Source organism: Zingiber officinale, chromosome 6B (assembly GCF_018446385.1).
Source record: "Zingiber officinale cultivar Zhangliang chromosome 6B, Zo_v1.1, whole genome shotgun sequence".
Classification (NCBI taxonomy): Eukaryota; Viridiplantae; Streptophyta; class Magnoliopsida; order Zingiberales; family Zingiberaceae; genus Zingiber; species Zingiber officinale.
This window is the reverse complement of record NC_055996.1, coordinates 59,819,219-59,838,623: the sequence shown is the minus strand read 5'-3', so window position 1 is coordinate 59,838,623 and position 19,405 is coordinate 59,819,219. Positions and strand designations below refer to the sequence as shown.

The window sequence follows — 19,405 nt, the reverse complement described above, 5'->3', positions numbered from 1 at the left end:
ATCTGAAAGAGACAAGAACTAAGTTGGTCTTGGTAATGTTATTTTTTAGACATCACCATCATCACGGTACTAGCATAATTAAGTTGTGATCCTGATTTTTAAAACCAGCGTCGTAGTTATTGTTGCATGACAAATGAGAGAGTGAAAAGAAAAGTTTAATCGGAAGAAATAGAAGATAGGAAAGTTGTATATGAAAAAGAGAGGAAAGAATTTAAAAAGTTAGTGTTAGTAGGAGGGTAGAATGGGAAGGTTATCCAAATCAATGTAACCTTGATTACTCTTAAAGTGATATGAAAATTTTCCAAATCTCCTTTGATTATTCTTAAAGTACGATGGATGATATGGAAAATTTTCAAATCTCCCTGCGCACACGCTTTTGTCAATTCTTGAGGTATGGAGTTTGAGCGTAATGGTCAGGGATCGATTCTTAAGAACTGATGATCTGGGGTTTATCCCGCTATGTGCCTATGGCCTGTGTACCTGCATGAACCTCCCTCCATATCCGTGGGGCCGGCACTAGGGGGGCCGCTAAGGTAGCGGATCTACCTTTTTTGAGATCTGGAGTTTGAATTTCGGTATATTCGAGATAATACTTTCCTTATGTGTTAGTCATTATTCTAAAGGCTGGTAACCGTCCGTGATTTACCTCTTTCATGTTGACCCTAGGATGGGTTAATGGGAATATTGAGCATGAATGTATTCATCTTTTATCAACATTATATAAATTAATATAGTCCCTAGTATCATGTCAAATTTGTACTTGATTCAATCTACTAATAATGCATGGTAAAAGTTTGATGAAATTTGTTACAAAGTTATTATAAAGTCTATATAATAATAATAATACTCACTAACCAACACACCCAATAGACTCTTAGAATTTTCATGATTCAAAAATATTAAACTTTTATTATTTTAAGTTCTTAAGTCCATAGTCAATTTCTATAAAATTAATTGATGAATCTAAAAAAACTCTAAATTATTTGAATCAAAATTATTATACTTATGAAAGCATTTTTAATGTACCTATACCTTCATATTTAACTGTGTAAATTAAAAATATTAAATTTTTAAACAGAAAGAAAGAGAACCGGTAAATAGGAATGCGTTGCTTAATTTTGATATCATGAAAACGCGAAATAAGAAATCTAGAAACATGATGAAGTAAAAATACTACAATAATAAAGGATTACAAAATAGAATATGACAAATTCTCTCCCTCCATTTGTCACTTCAACCTTGCCTATTTATTAATACTAGGCTGTTCCTATTTATAATACATAGGCGATGCTTGGCTTGGTGATTACATGGCAGTTTTGCCAATTATCTTTTTCACATGTACAAAATTATTTAGTCACAATTTAAATCTGCTTCGGTTAGATTTGTGTTTGTACTGTATTTTATCATAAGTTTTATTGCTGTTTGGCGTGTTTTGCACATATTATAAAAAAAAAAATGATTATCCGTTCTCAAATTATAGAAAAAAGATTAAATTATAAAATTAATTTATAGTCAGCCATCAACTAAATAGACTAGATTCAATCCTTATGCCTTAACATTAACAAGTTCAAGGGGCTAACACCTAATCACTAGCAGAGCAGATCAGATCCTCTGTTCTTATTTTTCTCTATCCCCGTGTCTCATTGTCGATCGGATGAATCAAATTTTTTTTCAAGGATATTTTACATAATACGAGGATACTGTACATATTTTAAAGATATCATGATATCTTAAGATTTAATTTGATACATTCGATTGACAATAATGAAACATAGGGATATAGAGAAATGAGGATATAAGAACTGAACTACTAGAAGAGACGGCTCTGATAATTCATCCAAGATAATGGCAGCGTATATGTATTTATTTTTGTGAATTTCTATATAAGAAAAAAAAACATCAGAAAAATTAAAATTCCAACGGCATTATTCACAAACAAGTACATGTCAAAAATTGATGTCTTCCTTCCTTCACATCTCCTTGGCTTTTATATACTACTCAAATCAAATGGATAATAAATAAATACCCGAGTCGCTATTTCTTTCCGGAGGCACCTCTTTTTTGTGGACATCGCAAACGGCAGTCTCCGCCACCCCATTCCGCAACAATCCAAATCTCTCCGTGCCCATCCCGCCGCCTCTCCTCCTCCAATGGTGGCGATCAATCTCGCTGCGATTCCCACCGAGGCGCCGTCGAATTGACCTGATCGGAAGGGTTTCTCCTGTGGACTGGATGCTGTTGAACTGCGTGGCCAGGGGCCCCGTCAACCTCTGCCTTATTCCTGGCGAGAGGAGCAGCAGCGTACATGGAGGCTGTATCGGAGGCTTTCCAGCGAAGGACGGATGGTGGCGACGTGTCAGTCGCGATGAGGCTCCTCATCGCTTGGTGGTCGCCGCTCGAGCTCGGCTCTCTCATTTCTTCTCTTTCCCAATCGGTTTGGATTCGCAGGTTTGATTTGATTTCTCCCGTGAGGGTCGTGTCTTGGTATTCGGTCTGCTTCCTATTTTATTGTGATGCTGGTGGAGCTCTACATACTTCTCCTTACTGGTCTTGATATTACTTTTACATCTAGAGGGCGCAGTGACATTTGCATTTGGAGTTGATCATTATTTTCTTATTGAATTGGGTTCGTTCTTGTGGTGTCTATCTAGAAAAGGAAGTTCTTGCAGTAAAACTTTGAATGATGAAATCAGTGGTAGCCAAGAAAATTATTTTTCTCCATAATTTTTGGTACATATTTGTGAAAAATAAATAAAAATATAATAGATGCATGTGTGCTTCATGAACTACTTCCTTTCTTGGACGGGTGTTGTGGCTGGTTGCGCTCATCGATAAGATGAAAGGTTGTAAATCTCTATTTGGGGTAGCTGTTGAATCTTGTTTGCTTTTATTTCTTTCATTGTTTTTTTTTTAAAATATCTTTAATCATATCTCTTTTTCTCATTTCTTAGTTCTTGGTCAAGATCAGTTCTTTTATTGGTCAAGATCATTTCTTTAATCATATCTTCATTTTTTTATCACTTATGCCACCAATATGGTTAGTTTCTTTCTTTCTTTTCTTTTTGTTAGCTTAAATACTGGAGGTGATTAGACATCTGTAATATGTTCAGGAGCAGCCATACATTCTTAAATTTTATTAACTTTGTTCAGGAACAGCCATAGACTCTTCTGTTTAGAAAATTTGTTCAGGAACAGCCATAGATTCTTCTGTTTAGAAACTTTACCTTCATGATGGATCTGATTTCTTCTTGATCATTTGTGGCTAAATAACCTTACTTTTAAACTGTAGACTTTCCAAACTCAAGATGTATCTCAACTTCTGTGGATTGGTCCTGTACCTGGTGATATTGCTGAAGTGGAAGCATACTGTAGAATCTTCCGGGCTGCTGAACAATTGCATTCTTCGATAATGGATGCTTTATGCAATGAAGAAACTGGAGAGTGTGCTGTTCCTTATGATATCCCTTCTGAGGATATGCCTATGCTTGAAGACAAGATAGTTGCAATACTTGGTTGCATGTTAGCGTTGCTGAATAGAGCTAGAGAAGATGTCTTGTCAGGGAGGTCATCTATCATGAATTCATTCCAGGTCTCAGACATTACTACTTTTGATTGTAAGGTTCCGCCACTTGCTGCTTTCAGGAGTGAAATGAAAAAGTGCTGTGAGAGCTTGCAGGTTGCACTTGCAAGTTATTTTACACCCACTGACGATCACAACACTTATATCTGGAGACGACTGCAAAGGTTGAAGAACGTTTGCTATGATGCTGGATTTCCACGTGCAGATGGCTATCCTTGTCCAACAATATTCGCCAACTGGGGTCCTGTATACTTTTCCACTAGGAAAGAGGGCAATATGCTGGAAGATTCTGAGATAGCATTTTGGCGGGGTGGCCAAGTAACAGTTGAAGGTTTGACATGGTTATTGGAAAATGGATTTAAAACAATTGTAGATTTGAGGGAAGAGGCGTCCAATGATAAATACTATCTAGCAGTTCTCCAAAAAGCTGTTTCACATGGAAAGATAGAGTTAGTAAATTTGCCAGTTGAAGTTGGGACTGCTCCTTCAGTGAAACAGGTTGAGCAGTTTGCTATGTTGGTTGAAGATCTAAATCAAAGGCCTATTTATCTGCATAGCAGGGAAGGTGTTGGGAGAACTTCTGCCATGATTTCAAGATGGAGGCAGTATATAACACGGTCCTCTACACTCTCAGTTTCACCACTCCAATTTAACCTTAATGGAAATGCATGTAAAAATACAGCAGAAGAAGAAGAAAGCCTAAACCCACATGCTCCTATCTTACCATTGTCTAAAGGAAACATATCTTCAAGAGACGACATCATTTCACCTTCTTCATCTGATGTGTTTATTGGTAACAAAAATCAAAATATTCCAGCTTCAGCAGTTGAAAACCAGCATAAAAAGATGGTGATAGATAACTCATTTTCAGAACAACAAAATGGTGATACTAGGGCAGGCCAATGCTCCGACTTCTCTATATGCAGTGATCCTCTGAGGTCACAATTTCCTACATGCAACATTTTCTCAAGGAAAGAAATCATCACTTTTTTCAGAAGTAGAAAGGTTTCTCTTAAAACTGTTATAAATAATCCGCAGAAGAAATCTGACACTGGACCAGTTACAAGTGCTTCATCTCAATTAGGGGATGAAGCTAATGGACCCTTGGAGGGTCTGAAGTTAGTTCAAGTAGAATCTCCAATTCGGAAAGAAGAAAATGCTGATGGTAATCTTGGTTTTAACATCAGTATCAATAATGGCATACATGGAAAACCTATCAATACTGAAACTGATGCAAATATGAATGTCTATCCTAAATGTACAGGCACTACGACTATAGAACCTAAATCTTTAAGAAATTTGAACAATAGGGAAGTTGAGCAAGTTTTAAGTATCACCACAAGAGAAGGAAAAAGAAAGGATGCTAAAAATTCTGTGGAGACAGACAATGCTACTTTGGCTCTTGATGGAGATATGTGTGCTTCAGCTACTGGTGTAGTTAGGCTTCAATCAAGAAGAAAAGCAGAGATGTTTCTGGTTCGTACGGATGGGTTTTCTTGCACCAGAGAAAAGGTAACAGAATCGTCTTTGGCTTTCACACATCCAAGCACCCAACAACAAATGCTCATGTGGAAGTCTCCTCCCAAGACTGTGCTACTGTTGAAGAAGTTAGGCAAGGCACTTATGGAAGAAGCCAAAGAGGTACTGATGCAGCTAATTTTGTTTTTGTTTCGTTGTTATCTTGTAGACTAATATTGTCTCAAATTGACTTTTTAAATGGATAAAGCTAGAAATATTATAAGAAACTAAAAATATTTTAGGGATAAGGTTCAGTGGCACTTGTGAAGTTGAAGTATGTTTTCTGGATTCTGATTTTGCAGTAGAATTGGCGGGGTAGCGTTATTATTCTTGTTTCTTCTTATTATAGGTGCCAATGACTAGAATATCTCCATCCTTCCAATCGAGGTTCCTTATGAACATAGTCAGATTCTTAAACTTTTTCTATTCATAGATAGGATTTCCAAAGATTTTAACTTACTGGAATATGCTTGTATTTACCTATAGATTTTAAAGCTTAACATCATTGAAAGCAGATTTTTTTTTTCATACCATGCCATCTATGGAGACTTTGGATTACATGAGAATAGCTTAAGTTGTAAGCCGAACTCTTTTGACTTAATATCACATCTTTCTTTGCATAGAATTTTCTATTTTCTATATGAAAATGTAACACATTAACAATTATATTTTCACATATTTCTATTTTTGTTATGTTTTATGATATGTTTTGAGAAGTTGCAAAATTTGGAATGTTTATGATAATATTTGATAAATGTTCAAAGATGAACAATAGATTTTATGTCATGCCCAAGGGTATAGTGTCCACTTATCAAGAGGCACCCTTCTTAGTGACAATATGATACTAGGGAACCAAGAGCATGCAAATTTCAAACAATTACTAACTCAAGATAACTTTGATAACCAAGAGGTTCAACTAACTAGATATATATACTCTCTCTTTTTTTTTAACAAAAAATCTAAGTCTCAAAAGACATGAACAAAATAACATAATACAACAAAATACAAATAAACATGTAGTTAGTAGATTGAGAATCTCTAAACAACTATAAGTACTAGTTGAAACTAACTATAATTTCAAAAGGTCACCTTTGCCTGCAAAACTAGAGTCCAAGGCAAACAGAAAGTATAATAATGTGTCACTAATAATATATCTCTAATAAATTTGTCACCAATAAATTTATTAAGAAATGAATCGCTAGATCCAATATGCTCAAAGTATAATAATGTCATTTGACGTATGAACCAAAAACCTCATCAGTGATACGCAACAATGTAGTGCTCTCACTCAAATAAATATTGACCGCATGCGACTGCTCGCTACCATAACCTTATGTGGGTGGTGAGAGTCAAATACTCTTGTATAAAATTAGGCTCATAGTTTATATTTTTAGTTTTTGTTTTCTCTATTTAAAATTATTACTATTTCACTTTAAATTGTTACATTACAATTATTCTACTGTGGACTTACATCTTACTAGAGTGACTAACCTAAATCAATTTTTTAATATAAATCACACTAATTTTCGATATATTAGCATGTTGTCTCAGGGTATATAGGGTTTAAGGTATACAACATAAAAATATAAGTATCAATAGAAAAATATAAGTATCAACATTTAAATCAACAAGGATATCAACTAAAGAGTAATGAGAGTATTCATTTAAATTTTTTTAAAACAAACCCTTCTTATATTAATCTCCACATATGCACAACATGAAAAGAAAATCAATTATTTAACCCCTAAATATTTTAATTTATTTTAAAATTCATTTCACTATTTTAATTATCATTTTAATCCTTTTTTAAAATAGTTACAAAAGTATATAATCCATTTTATACATTAGTCATGCATAAGGATACCAATGGTGGGCCCTTTTGGCTCCAACGATGAGCAACAATGACAAGCAAGAGAGGAGAGAAAAGAGCAGATTCGGAGGGAACTGGAAGGGCAATAGCTGTTATCCACCTTTCTCAAATAGTGTTGACAAGTGTAGCGGTCATAGTGATTGAATGAGAGAATGAAAAAGAAAGAGAGAGTGAAGCCAAGAGATGGACAGTGGGAGGGAGAGAGGGAAAGAGGAGTCGAAAAGGATGGTCAACAGGAAAGACCAACATTATGTTGCACAGGAGGAGCAACGGCCAAGGGAGGAGGGCATTCAGCTAGTGGTTGGCATTGCATAGGAAAGAAGAAGAGGGAGAGAGGTGTCTGATGAGGGAAAAGAGAAGATGGCTTTCGGGTGAGAACACGTGGAGAGAAACGCATGAGAGGGGGAGAGAAGATGAGAGAGAATTTTAATCCCCAGCTCTTTAAAAAAAATTCCAACTTGTCTCAACTCGACTGAACTAGGTAATTTCTATTTAAAACATTGGTTCGGTTTTAAATTGGTCAAAACAAATTCAAATTGAACCCGGATCAAATTCACATGGTTCTTAACACTATGTCTACCTAATGGGACAATTGGAACTCAATTCGATTTCAGTTCAACATCTAAATTCTATATTAACAATTATATTCGACTTGTTTTGTCATTTAAATTTGTTTAAAAAAAAAACTTGTAGATGTTTGGATGAAAATTTGGTATTTAACATTCTACAGTTAAAATAGTTGAATTTGTTAGCGTGGAAGGTCTAAGGGGTAGATAGAGATCCAAGAAAATATGAATCAATGTGATATAACATGACTTAATTATTTTGAATATTATCATTGATATTTCCTTACATAGGGCTCAATGAGGGGATAAATTCATATACTTGACCCTACACCAAAGAATTGGGACAAACACAACTTAGTGATGATGAGGGTGAAAGTTAATATAGATGTCATTATAAACAAAAAACATAAATCCAAAAACATTTGTTAAATTATAGGATTTTGCAATCATATCCTCTAAACCAATAAACCCTTCACTTGTATAGGATCCCAACTCTAGCAACCATGGAAAATATGGTATTACAGGAGAAATTAGATCCATATAGCTGACCTGAAATAGTTGGGAATGTTGGCTTGTTCTATAGCATTATATAAAGTCCTTGATAGGTTCTACTCTAGAAGTTGCATGACTTGATGTTCGATATAAAATTCATGAAATTATATCACTATTAGTTCCTAGATTGGCTTTTAAGATGATTCTTGTTTAGGAGTTGTATTTTAGTGAACCATTTAACTTCATAATTAACAGGTGATTAATGTTGCATATAGATCAATATAGTCTCCAGCGAAGATGAGAAAAGATTGAGGGTTGGGTTAGGCCTTGACAGTATGTGTATAGATCTTAAGGGATAAGATCTATGTAGGTGATTCCAAGAGTTGGGGCTAACACAGCTTGAGAGTTAAAATTTTCGGACAAGATCAATGTAGCTGACTTCAAGTAGTTGGGACTGACATTGGCTCCTTGTTTCACATCATAGTAAGAATGAGAATAAGATGAGCTTTGACTAAACAATTAATTGGAACCATTATGTTTCTTTGATGACAACAATGGGATTCCGTTATTCCATTTCAAGCCCTCTGTTTTCCATGTTACCAACTGCACACTTAACATATATGCAAAAATCTGGTGAATGAGTTTATTACTCTTCCCTCTTAAATGTAGATCCGCTACATTAACGGTCCCCTTAGTGCCGGTCCCACAGATATGGAGGGAGGTACATGCAGGTACACAGGCGTCAGATGCATGGTGGGGTAAACCCCAGGTCGTCAGTTCATGAGAATCAACCCTTGGTCATTACGCCAGAGATGTCATGCGCCCACCATCTGTGCTACGCCCTGGGGGCATTACTCTTCCCTCTGAAGCTTCTATTTCAACTTGCTTTCTTGCATAATACTAATTTTTGATTGTGCAATCTATGTTTCTTAAGAACTTGACTTGGAGCTGTATCTTTCAAGTTTAGACTGTTCTATGAACAAATTTATTAATATTTTAATTTTCTGCTTTGGTGCAGGTTGCTTCCTTTCTTTACCACCAAGAGAAAATGAATGTTCTTGTAGAGCCTGATGTGCATGATATATTTGCTAGGATACCTGGTTTTGGCTTTGTACAAACCTTCTACAATCAAAATACCAGGTAATGAACGTATTTCCAAACATATTACCAGATGTATAATTGTTCTCACATATTTTGCAGCCATGCAGTGACCTTCATGAGAGAGTTGATTTCGTGGTATGTTTGGGAGGTGACGGTCTCATCTTACATGCTTCAAACTTGTTTAGAGGTGCAGTTCCCCCTGTGGTCTCGTTTAATTTGGGGTCTCTTGGATTCCTCACATCACATCCTGTATGTTTGCCTCCACATGTTTATTGTATTTTCTCCCTACAATGCCCCCTTGTGATGGTATTAGATCGTTTTTTTTTCCTTACAGTTTGAAGAGCACAAAAAGGACCTAAGGGCAGTTATCCATGGGAACAACACACTAGGAGTCTATATTACTCTTCGGATGCGTTTGCGATGTGAAATATTTCGCAGTGGAAAGGCAGTTCCTGGGAAAGTGTTTGATGTTCTAAATGAAGTAGTAGTTGATCGTGGTTCTAACCCATACCTCTGCAAAGTCGAGTGCTATGAGCATGATCGTCTTATAACCAAAGTACCATACCTTTTATGCATAGTTGATTTTATATGTATTAGATCTTGGCTCAATGAACAATTACTTTACTATTATAATTATCTCTTCTAGTAGGATCCTTCTGGCATGCTTACTCTTCCTTACCTTAATTGTTCTGAAAATAGTTTTTTTGTCAACAACTTATTGCGTATTATTTCATGATAAGTGCTTTTGCCTATTAAGAAACAGCAATCTTGTTAGTTGTTTTTTCTTAATAAAGATAAGGTTGGGTTCTTCTGATATGCTAATATCTGCCGATGCATCTTTAAGATGTTTTGGACTTATTTTTCGAATTTCACCCTGTTGTATCAGAAAACTAGTTTAACTTTTGTCTGATTTCTCATAGGTACAAGGTGATGGGGTCATAGTAGCCACACCCACTGGGAGCACAGCATACTCAACAGCTGCTGGGGGATCCATGGTTAGCAACTTTATTCTTTTTGATGAATAATTGATTTACTTCATTGTCATATTTTCATCATAGTTTTTATATTTTCCTTTTTTTTATTATTTTCAATATTTGAGTTGTTTGGCCCAACCCAACTAGTTGGGAAGCGATAATGACAACGATGGATATTAGAGGTAGTTGTCTGAACTTTTAAAGTAAGTTTTGTTTGGTGTTCAGAAATTATGTATAACTAGGATGAGGTAGCATAGTTTGTGTTGACCTGATTAAATAAAGTTACGTTTTAAGAGGTTAAATTATTTTAACATATACATTCTATACAAAAAAAGTGTATAATTGTAATGTTAGGCAGAAACATTCAGGCATTATTACGATCCTTTTTCTTGTTTTTATTTTTATTTTTATTTTTTTATAATTTCCAACTCTAATACTAATCCAGTTCTGCAATAAGAACAAAACCAATCACATCTCCTACCCCCCTGATCTCAGTTCCTATATGGCAAATATAGCTCATGTGGGTATGGTACTAACACTGCATGTCATCACCTAGTATAATGTCACATAGGCTATGTAGTGCTGCATAAATGTGACACTCTAGCTGCCAAATAGACACTAAGAAAATACTATTTAGAATCGATGGCAGGAGATACGAAGAAAAATTATCATGTTCCAAAACACAAAATATAAAGAAATTTAAGTTTGGACCATCAAGTTTCATATTTGTAAACTAAGTTAATCAATTTGATAATTGTAGGTTCTAACAAATTTTATATGTAACATAACAAGACTAGAGATAACAGTGATGTTTCTGTCCTTCTGCGTTAACAAAATTCTTTACTTAGCTGTAATTTTAAGAATAAATATCTCTAACACTCTTTTTGAACAATACATATCTATTCAGTTAAAAAAAAAAATCCTAAATTCTAGAATGTAGTTCACATTAAAAGATATGATTTGTTCAATGAAGGGATTGGATCATTGTATCCGTGATATTCAGGTTACTCCCATGTCTGGTTTGAGCAACAGATTGTATGTATGTGTTTTAGGTTCAAAGTACAATATATATATCTATATAGTTGCTTGATGTAGTCGTAAATGAGCTAGATCTAGACGGCATCCTGCCAAAGGTGGTTTTAATGTATAACTGCATTGGGAGGGATTTAACCTCTTAGTATGCAGATGCCTTGTAGTTAAAGAGGAAAAAAAGTTGGTTTACTGGATAGTAACAAAGTCAGTCAATTAGGACAGCTTTTAACTTCAGTTCTTTCTTTTACAGTTGGTCAAAGTTAGATTGTCTGTAAGGTCCAGTTTACTTTTGCTTTATGTTTATAATCCATTCTGGATTTTGCTGTAATTCTTCTCCATTATTATCTGATTCTATTCCTATTGCATAATGCCAAGATAAAACTTACTGTCTCTAGGCATTCAAAAATACTTCATGTCATTATAATTAGGATGGCAAAATAAGGTAAAAAATGTAGGCTGTCTGTGGTTCAAAGCTTTTATTGGTTTTAAATCGATAGTTCGAACACATTGCATATTCTTATTGCAATCATTCTAACTTGAATTCATTGTTAGCTGTCAATGGTGTTTGCAGTGGTTTGTTTGATTTTCATTTCTATTTGAATTTCATGTTATATGAGATCGCTATTTCAATTTGCAGGTTCACCCAAATGTTCCATGCATGCTATTTACTCCGATTTGCCCACATTCTCTTTCATTTAGGCCTGTCATACTTCCGGATTCTGCACAGCTTGAGATGAAGGTGAGACTTTTTGTCTTAATATTCTCCTTGTGTTACCTTGTGAAGTCTTTCAGCTTTGACATAAGAGGCAAAATTGGTTAATTTAGCAAAATTATGCACTATAGTCATATATACTACTACCTTCTTTATGATAATATTCCACCTACTTTTTGTCTGTTATGTTAAGAACAAAATTTGCTGAATCTCAACATGGAGGAAAAACTCATGAAGAGAATCATTATACTGAAAGATGACTTACAAGGGGAGGTTTAAAACATTGTGTGGAACAATGACTGAGCTTCTTTTAAGTAAATCTTCTAAAAACTAGATCTAATTTACTTAAATAAAAATATAACAAACTTTTTAAAACTTAAAAATAACTAAGCAATTGAAACATGGAATTAAAACTCACCCTAAAATTAAACCCTAAATTTGCCTATTGCATTATTTGCATTGATAAAATTCCATCGAATATCATCCGGATGAAGATTTTATGCTTTTAGTGATTCAATCTTTAGCCTACTAACCTGTGATGTCTAACCAGATTCCTGATGATGCAAGAAACAACGCATGGGTTTCCTTTGATGGCAAAAGACGACAGCAGCTCTCTAGAGGAGATTCTGTTCGTATAGCAATGAGCCAACACCCACTTCCAACTGTAAATAAATCTGATCAGACTGGGGATTGGTTCCGTAGTTTGATTCGATGCTTGAACTGGAATGAACGGAAGGATCAGAAGGCACTATGACATCCAGAGCTCATCCCCTATTTAACCCCAAGTAGTTTTACGTATCCGTACATACCATACCTCAGTTACAAACTCGAGGAAGCTCTCCAAGACATCCATGACTGCTTTCAATGCCATTATGATACATAAATCTCGCTGTTCCATACCTTTCAACGATAGGGTGTTGCTTAAAGAGTGTAATGCTCAAAGTTGAGGACACCAGAAGACTTTGTTCAATTTCTAAAGCAGTTATTGGTGGAACTCGATGTCTGGGAAGATGATACCAAATACGAAGCCAACTAAGTACTACTCCATAGTGGAGAAGGTATCTTTCTTGAGTCAGTTGATAATTGCTTATAATTCTTTACTTTTTTGGTTAACACACTGATTAATTCTCTTAATTTGATCCCTGATAGAATAAAGGACCATGTAATAAAGAAACCATGAAGAAGTTAAAACTTGATACCAGACATGTTGATCCAAAACTGTCTAAAGATAGCGATAGGGTGGTATACTGATGCAATGAGTGTTCGATTTTCACATTGAACATTTTTGAACGTCTGTGGTGCTCGAACTACTCGTGCTGCTGAGTCGTCTGTCAGGATTTATTTGTATTTCCTAATTTATTTTGATGGTATGTGGGAAATTATTGTGGGGTCGAATTGGTCACCTTTAGGATTAGTCAGTTCAACAAACTAGATAATGTGGATTAGTTAAAAAAAAAAAAAAAACCTCTGTCTAAAGCTTACATCATAATCTTGTTTACTATTTGATTGTGGAGTTATATGGTGGGGAAGTGAGACAAATAGAAAGATACTTTAGAGATATGCTAATTTGACTTACCCAAAAAAAAAAGAGACAATTTTATTCTCAATATTATTCTTAATCCAAAAATCCTTCTCAATTCCATTGCTCACAAACTATTTAAAGATTTAAATTAAATGTAATAATAAAATGCTTTAATTTTTCTAAATGTTGGCACAACTTTATCTATAATCCTTTCATTCCCTAACTTTTGACTTCAACTCCTAAGCCTTCAACTCCCAAGCCTTTATAATTTACTAGCAGCTCTTTCAACTCTCCAACCTTTGACTCTAACTCCCTTAGCCTTTGGTGTTCTACCCTGCATCATCGTCCATAGGCGAGAAAGAAGTTGACTCAGTGTTTAGCTTGTTTTCTTCATGTAAGGAGTCAAATCATGAACATTGAATGTTGGATGAGTATGTATATGTGATGGGAGCTTGACCTTGAAGGCATTATTATTTATTTTCTTAAAAATCTGACATGGTCCAATCTTCTTTTCCTTGAGCTTGTTGTACGTTCTCATAGGAAATCTCTCTCTCTTCAAAGAAATCCAAACAAAATCATTTTCATTGAAAATTTGAATTCATCCATGGGCAGCTTCTTCATAGGATTTATTACTTTGTTACCGCTTCTTTTTAACCTCCTCTTGGACCCTTGCCATTGTTGTTGCAAAATCTTCAACCGCCTTACTAAGGGTCGAAACTAGAACAAAGTGATGAGGATTTCTCCCATACACTACTTCAAAAGGAGTTTTTCCCATAGAGCGAATCACAATCAGAATTATAAGGAAATTCATCTCTAGAAAGGAGGATGTCCCATTGCTCTTCCTTCCTTTTCGAAGCAAAGCTTCGATGTAAGTTTCCCAATGTGCAATTGACAACCACAGTTTGTCCATCCATTTTAGGGTGGTATGCGTTACTATAAAATAGTTTAGTTACCCAATTTCTGTCACAAAAATTATTAAGGAATTTTGAGTCGCGATCTAATGTAATAGTCTTGGGGAATCCATGAAATTTGATGACTTCTTTAAAATACAAATCAATAATATATGAAGCATCTATGGCATTTTTGCGAGAAATAAAATGTGGCATTTTTAGAAGTGATCCACCACCACAAAGATAGAATAAATATCTTGTTGTGTTTTTGGCAATCCACCAACAAATTCCATGCTAATAGCCTCCTAGATAGTATTTGGTAAGAGATCTAAGTATAAGCGCTCGAGTTTTGACCTTGTCCCTTGTGTTGGATAGTAGACGTTCGATAGAGGGGAGGGGGGGTGAATATCGATTATAAAAAATTCGTCGATAAGAGTAAGCGTAGCGGAAAAGTAAAACAATGCAATGCTAACACAAGAACCAACTTTACTTGGTTCGGAGCCTTTGGCGACTTCTACTCCAAGGCCCGCACACGAGGGTGTTTTTGATGGGCAATTCACTAGCAGTTCGAAAGATATTACAAACTAAGTACAGAAAATGTTAATGAAAGAATTAAAGCAATACCGACAAAATAAGAGACTTAAAAAGAGAAGCAGCTCGTTTGTCAGAGCTTTGCAGCGTCGCAGGAGCACAGGAGAGCGAGTTCTTCAATTCAGAGTTGTTGTTGAGGCTCCACCCCTGCCTCTTCTTTTATATGAGGCTTGGGGCGCCCTGGTGTGACGTAGCAGGTCCAACCAGCAAGCTCCACGTGTCGATGCTGCGATCAGGATAGAATACACCTCCGGGCGCCCAGATCCCTTCCGAGCGCCCGAACCTCCGGGCGCCCGGACTACCTTTATCCAGGGAACATCCTTCTTGCAAGACAAGGTTAGTCCGAGGCAAATAGATAATGTATATCCTGCAAAACAAAGTGTTAGCACAGTTTATAAGTTCAATATAAAAAGTATGACTTAGATTCCGTCTTTCCGAGACCGGAATCTAGTCATGATCTCGACTTAGATATCCGAATGGATCTAAGCCGGATCGACGTCTAATGTTCCCTTCCCGAGAACGCGTCCTCACAGTCACTCCCTTCCAGTGACTTACCTTTACTCACTTGCCAGACGTCCGGTCAGCTCTTCGACCCGTCTGGACTTCTCGCCAGCTATCCGGTCAGCCCGTCGACCTAGCTGGACTTCGTGCCAAATGTCCGGTCAGCCCTTCGACCCATTTGGACTTCGTGTCAGACATCCGGTCAGTCTGTCGACCTGTCTGGACTTAGCCTGTACAGTCGATCAGAGTGTTAGATAACGACAAACCTAACTTAACCTGATTTGTCATTCATCAAAACCTAAGTTAGATCATTAGTGCTAACCGCACCAACAATCTCCCCCTTTTTGATGGAATGACAACCTAGTTAAGTTAGTGAAAATATATGAAAAAAATCAAGCATGATTTTTGAGATTTTTTAAGGTTTTAAGTTAGTTTCTCAATTTTGCATTTAGTTACTCTAACTTAACCACCTATCCCTCCCCCTTTGACATTTATCAAATAAGGACATAAGCAAGTAACCAATACAGGATTCAAGCAGAATAAAAGTTGTAAGAAAAATGTCAAGCTAATTTGGGGGAGTTTTTTTAATTTCACTATATAGTAACTTAACTTTTGTAATATAACTAAGGTTTTTGAAAAGTGGCTAATTGTAGCAAACTAGCTTAGTAATGAGTTAGGACATTTTGAAATAATTTTTGCAAAATTAATTTTCAAAATGAATTTGCAAACTTAGAAAGAATTTTTTCAATCAGAAATTTGAAAAGCTAATTTTCAAGTATAAGTGTATAAGTTTCAAATTTTAAGATCAAGTTTTAAATTTTCAAAATACGTTTCAATTTTGAAACATTTGTCAAACATAAGTTTTCAAAATCAAAGTTTTAAGGTTAAGTTTTCAAAACTAGATTTATCAAGAAAATTTTCAAACATAAGTTTTAATTTTGAAACACTTTTCAAACATGAAAAATCAAAAAAATTTCAAAGCTGAGTTTTAAAAGATATTTACTTTTCAAAACTGGTTAAAACTAAGTTTACAAAGATTCAATTTTCAAAATCTTAGTTTATAAAATCTAATTGAAGAAAAAAGTTAATTTTCAAAAATGGATTTATCAAATTAGATTTCCAACTATCAGATTTATTTTTAAACATTTTTCAAAAACTAATTTTAAAATATTTTTAGTAAAGGAAAAATAAATATGAAAATAATTAATCCTCCCCCTAAACCTGACATTCAAAATAGCTGTCTAACCAATTGAGTACTTACTAACTATCAGAAGATAGTAGTTTTCACTTGGTTAGTCAAGTTAAATTCATTGTAATCAGTCAGTGTTTGACTAAACTGAATAACTTAGCTTGATCAATGTATGTTTTGTATTTAACGCCCAGACTTATATTGATGCACTGACATAAGCATCTTAAGTCCAGACAATTGGCCTATACATCTCACCCCTTTCTATGTTTGTCAATCACAAGCAAAGTAAGCCTAGAGTGTTGGTGAGATGCTCAAATACTAGTCTAGGGGAACATGATTTCTAAAGGGATTTTTCTAGTCTAAGGCTAAAATTGTTTTGAAATTCTAAAAGTAGGAAAATTTTGAAAAAATAAAACAATTTTAACCTAGAATTTGAAACAGTTAATTTTAAAACAGTTTTGAATTTTGAAAATCCTAATCTATTAAACACATCCCTAATTTTCTACGCAGATTACTAAATTCACTTTTAGGGAGTGATTTTGTGAATATGTCAGCTAAATTGGACTTGGACTCAATGTATTTGAGTTCAATGTCACCTTTAGTAACATAATCCTTGATAAAGTGATGCCTAATTTCAATGTGTTTAGTTCTCGAATGATGCATTGGATTTTTTGTTAGGTTAATTGAGCTAATGTTATCAATTAAGACTTTGACATTTGTAAGGTTCAAGTTAAAATCTTTTAGGGTGTGCATCATCCATAATAATTGTGCAACGCACTCTCCTATTGCTATATATTCTGAGTCAGTTGTGGATAGGGCAACACAAGGTTACTTTCTACTAAACCAACTGACAAGTGATGGACCCAGTAATTGACATCCGCCACTTGTGCTTTTGCGGTCTAATTTGCATCCAACATGATCTGAGTCAGAGTACCCTATTAATTCAAAATTATTAGTCTTAGGATATCAAATACCTACATTTGTTGTTCCTTTAAGGTATTTAAAGATTCTTTTGACTTGAGTCAAATGAGATTCTTTAGCACAGGTTTGATATCTAGTACACATACTAACTGCAAATAAGATATCTGGTCGACTTGCAATTAAGTATAGTAGGCTACCTATGACACTGCTATAGTATTTTAAATCAATTGGTTTTCCATTGGGGTCATCATCTAGGATTGTGTTTACTGCCATAGGTGTTTTTATCTCTTTGGTGTTTTCCATTCCAAATCTTTTAAGTAATTCCTTAGTATATTTTTGTTGATAAATGTAGTTACCTTCATTTGTATGTTTGATTTGTAATCCTAAAAAATATGTTAGTTTGCCTACCAGACTCATTTCAAACTCGTGTTCCATTAAACTTGTAAATTCATCTAAAAATTCTGAGTTTGTTGAACCAAAGATTATATCATCTACGTAAATTTGTGCTATAAAAATATCTTCTTTTATTAATTTGACAAATAAGGTTGGGTCAATTTGACCTTGGTTAAACCCTTTAGAGATTAGGTAAGAGGTTAGTCTTTCATACCATGCTCTTGGTGCTTGCTTAAGTCCATATAAGGCTTTCTTCAATTTATAGACATAATCAGGGTGATCTAGATTCTCAAACCCAGGTGGTTGTCCTACGTAGGCTTCTTCTTTTATTAGTCCATTTAGTAATGCTGACTTAACATCCATTTGGTATAGTCTAAACCCTTTGTGTGCTGCATAACTTAGTAACATCCTAATGGACTCTAGTCTAGCCACTGGGGCATATGTTTCATCATAGTCAAGTTCTTCTACTTGACTAAACCCCTTAGCAACTAGCCTGACCTTATTTCTAGTAATTTCTCCAGTTTCACTTAATTTGTTCTAAATACCCATTTTGTTTCTATTATTTTCTTATTCTTGGGTGGTGGTACCAAGTCCCAAACTTCATTACGCTCAAATTGAGCTAATTCTTCTTGCATAGCTATGAGCCAGTCTGGGTCAAGTAGTGATTTAGCTATGGTTTTGGGTTCAATTTTTGAGATTAAAGATATTTGACTTAGATTTCTAAAGGATGATCTAGTTTGAACCCTAAGATCTGGGTCACCAATTATTTGATCAGTTGGGTGATTTGGGTTGACTCTTATAGTTCTAGGGAGTTGACTCTCCTGAGGTTGTTCTCCTTCTTCATGACTTAGAATTTGGTTGGTTCCTTCAGAGTTATTATTTTCTTGAACAAATTCAATTGGTTGAAGTTGTGTTTGTTCTAGGTTTTGTTTGGATTCTTCAAATTTCACATTAGTAGTTTCTTCAATTCTTAAGATAACCTTATTATAAACCCTGTAGCCTCTACTATTTAGTGAGTAGCCTAAGAAAATTCCATTTTCAACTTTAGAGGTGAATTTTCCTAAGTGTTCTCTTGTGTTTAAGATGAAAGCTGGGCACCCAAATACTTTAAAGTATTTTATATTGGGTTCTTTATTATAATAAACTTCGAAAAATATTTTGTTATGAGTTTTATTTAGTGTTGTTCTATTTTGTACATAGCAAGCTGTACTAACAGGTTCTGCCCAAAAATATTTAGGTAAGTTGTATTCATTTAACATTGTTCTAGAGGCTTCAAGTAAGGTTCTATTTTTTCTTTCTACAATCCCATTTTGTTGGGGGGTTTTAGGGCACGAAAATTCATGATTGTAGTCATTTTCATGACAGAATTTGTTAAAGTTATGATTTTTAAATTCTCCCCCATTATCACTTCTAATTCTTTTAATTTTAAGGTCCTTTTCATTTTCAACTTGTTTACAAAAGTTTGTAAAATTTTAAAAGTTTCATCCTTATTTTTTAAAAATTTTACCCAAGTGAACCTAGAATAGTCATCTATTATTACTAGACAGTATAGA

General features: G+C 34.8%; 1 protein-coding gene across 2 annotated transcripts; it reads left to right on the top strand.

The window, feature by feature from the left end:
* The first annotated feature begins 2,040 nt into the window (after positions 1-2,040).
* LOC121992513 (probable NAD kinase 2, chloroplastic) lies at positions 2,041-12,903 on the top strand. 2 transcript variants are annotated; one of them, XR_006114927.1, is made up of 8 exons: positions 2,041-2,448; positions 3,290-5,221; positions 9,045-9,166; positions 9,227-9,376; positions 9,462-9,683; positions 10,048-10,122; positions 11,771-11,872; positions 12,396-12,903. XR_006114927.1 is itself a non-coding variant. In XM_042546958.1 (8 exons), exons 1-8 carry the CDS (start codon positions 2,233-2,235, stop codon positions 12,597-12,599), a joined length of 3,015 nt encoding a protein of 1,004 aa, XP_042402892.1. In that variant the 5' UTR covers positions 2,041-2,232; the 3' UTR covers positions 12,600-12,903. The 2 variants fall into 2 exon arrangements, 1 of the variants encoding a protein (XP_042402892.1); XM_042546958.1 differs by having other exon boundaries at positions 9,235-9,376.
* The last annotated feature ends 6,502 nt before the right edge of the window (positions 12,904-19,405 follow it).